Source organism: Cotesia glomerata, linkage group LG6, assembly GCF_020080835.1.
Source record: "Cotesia glomerata isolate CgM1 linkage group LG6, MPM_Cglom_v2.3, whole genome shotgun sequence".
NCBI classification, from domain to species: domain Eukaryota; kingdom Metazoa; phylum Arthropoda; class Insecta; order Hymenoptera; family Braconidae; genus Cotesia; species Cotesia glomerata.
In genome coordinates this window covers 10,023,113-10,027,524 of record NC_058163.1, presented here as the reverse complement: position 1 = coordinate 10,027,524, position 4,412 = coordinate 10,023,113, and the positions used below count along the sequence as shown (strand labels likewise).

The 4,412-nt window shown below is 28.1% G+C and overlaps 1 protein-coding gene across 1 annotated transcript in view; it reads left to right on the top strand.

Moving 5' to 3' along the window:
• Positions 1-441: 441 nt before the first annotated feature.
• LOC123266803 (ATP-dependent DNA/RNA helicase DHX36) overlaps positions 442-4,412 on the top strand; it is a gene marked incomplete at its 5' end in the record, with an annotated part of 12,955 nt that continues 8,984 nt past the window's right edge. The window contains 6 exon segments of the mRNA XM_044731218.1: positions 442-492; positions 610-1,182; positions 1,975-3,082; positions 3,183-3,475; positions 3,648-4,074; positions 4,379-4,412. The exon segment at positions 4,379-4,412 is cut by the window's right edge and continues 172 nt beyond it. Of these exon segments, the coding sequence (XP_044587153.1) occupies positions 444-492; positions 610-1,182; positions 1,975-3,082; positions 3,183-3,475; positions 3,648-4,074; positions 4,379-4,412 (2,484 nt within the window).

Below are 4,412 nucleotides of genomic sequence, written 5' to 3'. Positions count from 1 at the left end.
TATACTTATATGTTTTATGTTTTTGTTTTTTTACACCGTAAAAATAACACTGGAATAAGATAAAACACGTATTAGAAAAAATAGTAAAGAAATTTATTAAACTTACGTATTATATGTTCTAATGTGATACTGAAATTGACAGACACTTGATAGCCTTTCGGATTTTTTAAACAATTAAATTATGATAAAAAAAAATTAGATAAAAAATTTAGCATGTAAAAAGTTATGAATTTAAAGTTTTCACAATTATTTTTTAATTCTAATTCATTTATTAAATAAAAATTAGTCAAATGTCTGCTGATTTCATTATGATGTTTTTATTTGCTTCAAAATTTAATCATCGAGAGTAATTTATTAAATTAAATTAAAAATCTTAATTGAATATATGTCTAAAATGCATGCGACAAATTATTAATTAATAATATGTATATTTAATTATAGAAATGTCAAAATACAACCGTATAAAATATTCAACAGAGAATCTTCAATCAGGTACAATTAAATTATCTTTTTACATATCATAATGTTGTTCATTTTGTAAAAAAAAAAAAATCTTACTTCTGTGAGAAATATGAATATTTATTATTATGGACCCTTTTTAATCTGCAGATGCAGCTGTTGACGAAAATTATACTCAAGAGAGAGATCGAACAAGCAATCGTCCTCCTGGATTGAAAGGAAAAGAAATTGGTTTATACTATAGAAATTTCGCAATGAATAAACGAACTAGATCTACTAATCATTCTTCTAAATCACATTCTGACTCACGTAATTTAAAATATTTTTCACTTGATCCAGCTGTTGAGGAAATAATCAAAAGATCACTTTACAATTCAAATCATCTGTATGGTGAAGAAAAGACTTCAAGTGCAGCTGATGATAAGCAACTAATCAAAAATAAATACAACCATATTCGCGATTCAGAATTCAAAAGAAGTTTTTTAAATATTATTTCTGGCAGTATCCAAGAAAAATTGGCAAAATCTGTGTCCATTAACAAAAAATTAGTTTCTAATGAACTAATTGATGAAAAACTGAAAGATGAACAAAAGTTACGCGAATCATCAGATGATTATATTAAAATTATGAACTTTCGAAAAAAACTTCCATCATTTCAGAAAAAAGAAGAAATATTAAATATTATTAACTCCAATCAAGTCGTGGTAATAAGTGGAGAAACTGGTAAATAATAATTTATCATTAAGAAACACCACTAATGTGAAATTGAAAAAAAATCAATTTTTTTACATTTTCCAATAGCTTATCTTTCTGAAAATAACATACTAAAATTTTAAGTACGTAGTTAAATAGTTTTTGAGTTGCAGCCTATTAAAAGGCTACTTATCGGTCAAAACAGTACGTTACTTTTTTAATGAAACGAGTTTCTGTTAAAACTACACTTTTCAAACTTGTTGCACTTCTCAACTAACTTGATAAAAAATTATCTAACCAATTTGATTGTTTTCATCTTTTTGAGTACTTTATTTTCTATACAATGATCCTCCAATTTTTTAATTGTATAAAAATTGTAATTGTAGTATGCCGAAAATTACATTTTTCAGCAAAATACAGACCTTTTTTTTCAACTCCGCCATTTTTTTTAAATCTTCACTTTTTTTCTATTTTGGGCAATTGTATAGGAAATATCTTTTCATTTAATGCACTTTTTTTTCTTTTTTTATTTCGGGTACAAAAGTTTGCAATCACTACATTAGTAAGGTAACTTTATTTTAAATCGTTGAGGGGATGTCCCATAACCATGAAAATATTGAAAATTTTTATTTGAAAAAAATTGTATGCTTACTTGAAACATCCATAAATTTCAAAACAATCGTTGCAATAGTTTTCATTCAATAAATTCTCGAAAATTAAATTTTTTATTGGATGTTCACATTAGTGATGCCCCTTAATAGTGATGATCATTAGTACAAATTATCTGAGGAATAATGAAACTAAATATTATTTGGCTTACAGGTTGTGGAAAAACAACTCAAATACCTCAGTTTATTTTGGATAAAGCAATTGAAGATGGTAACGGTAGTAGAACTAAAATTGTATGTACTGAACCACGAAGAATATCAGCAATATCGGTAGCTGAAAGAATAGCATATGAAAGAGCTGAAAGGCTTGGAAAATCAGTTGGTTATCAAGTTAGACTTGAAAAATTTTTATGTCGTGATTATGGAAGTATTTTCTTTTGTACCACTGGTATTTTATTACAGTATATGCAAAGTGATCCAGCTTTGAGTGATTTTTCTCACATAGTTTTAGATGAAATCCATGAAAGAACTACTGAAAGTGACTTTATTATTACGCTTTTAAAACAAGTTATTCCCAAAAGACCTGATTTAAAAGTTATTTTAATGAGTGCTACCTTAAATGCAGAACAATTCTCGAAGTATTATGAACGCTGTCCTATTGTTCATATACCAGGTTTCACGTATCCCGTATCGAAATTTTATCTAGAAGACATAATTGAAATAACAAGATTTCATTTTCCACCACCACCAAAATTGCCAACTAATTGGAAAAAACACCTAAAACCTAATAAAGAGATTATGAAAAAAAATGATGATTTCACTGATTTCATTGAACCAGCGTTACGACAGATGGAATCAGATAAATCTTACCCTGCGTATGTAATTAATCAACTTCGAAATCCTACTAGTGAAGAATTATCGTTAGAATTAATACAAGCATTATTAGAACATATTTTTGAAAGTAAAAAACCTGGTGCCATTTTAGTATTTTTACCAGGAATTATGGATATTACAAATTTGAATAAAAATTTGTTGGGAAGTGGGCGGTTTCCTTCTTACAAGTTTCAAATTTACCCTTTACATTCACGACTTCCTACTATTGAACAGAAATTAATTTTCCAAGTACCACCTGCAGGTGTTCGTAAAATAATTTTAGCTACTGCTATCGCAGAAACATCTATAACTATTGAAGATGTTGTTTATGTTATTGATTGCGGAAAAACAAAATTATCACGATTTGACGTAAATAACAATATTGAAATATTAAAACCTGAATGGATATCATTAGCTAATTGTCAGCAACGTCGAGGTCGAGCAGGACGGTAATATCAGTCATTCCTTTGTAAAAATTCATTATAAATCTTTCATTCTATAATTTTATTTATTTATTTACTTTTTTTTAATTTTTTTTTTTTTTTTTAGTGTTCAGCCAGGTGAATGCTACCACTTATTTTCAAAAGCACGTGAAATGACATTGGACGAATATCCTACTCCCGAGATGTTAAGAACTCCATTAGAGAAAATTATTTTGAAAGTTAAAGTATTACTATTAGGACGAGTGGACGTTTTTCTTGGAAGTGTGATTGATCCACCTGATGATAAAGCTATCAAAATAGCTCTCAATTTGTTACGAAATCTCAATGCAATTGATGACAAGGAAAACTTAACTCCATTAGGATATCATCTTGCTCGTCTTCCACTCGATCCACGGACAGGTAAGTGCTAGTAAAACAATTTTATTGCAGTAATTCAGATAAAGTCGAGTCTCGTTGTGAGTCTCATTTATTTTTTTTTTTTTTTAACCAGATTCGTGTTAATATAAGAGAGACATTAATAGAACTCATTACGAGACTCGATTATATTTCTAATTCGAATATTATGTTTTAGGAAAAATGGTTCTGTGGGCGTCAATGTTTTCATGTGTTGAACCGGTATTTGCTATTGCCGCAAGTTTATCTTTTAAAGATGCTTTTTACTGTCCTTTAAATAAAGAACAAGAAGCAAATGACGCCAAAAAAAAGTTAGGCTTAGAACAATTCAGTGATCATATTGCGCTCGCTGAAGCTCTCAGACAATTTGAACAAGGCCTACTTAATAGACAAGCTGGCCGTTTTTGCTCAGATCATTTTTTATCATGGAATATACTCAAATTATTGGTAGAAATGAAACAACAATTTGCTCAACATCTTTATGAAATGAAATTTTTAGATAGCAGTGATCCAAGTGATAAACGCGCCAACAGAAATTCTAATAATTTGGCTGTTATAAAAGCTATTGTTTGCGCTGGTTTATATCCCAACATTGCAACTGTACAGTGAGTTTAATTCACGCTATGATTATTTTTCTATTATACATATAAAACAAGTAATACTAATCCTGCGAGTTTTTGATCTTCAATTTTTCCTTTATCAGAAAGTTTTTCGATTTTTTGAAAACAAATTTTTGTACATTTTTTCCATTTTAATCACTAAATTATTCATATTTTCTATTTTGATCATTTATGATTTTAAATTTTCACTCCAAAGCTTTTCCTAAAGACTATTAAAAAATCATTAATTAATCAGATAGATTAATTTAATTTTAAACATGTTATGAATACAATTAATTTTCTTATTCAGAAACGGTAAGTTATTTTGTAAGCTGAGAACTGTT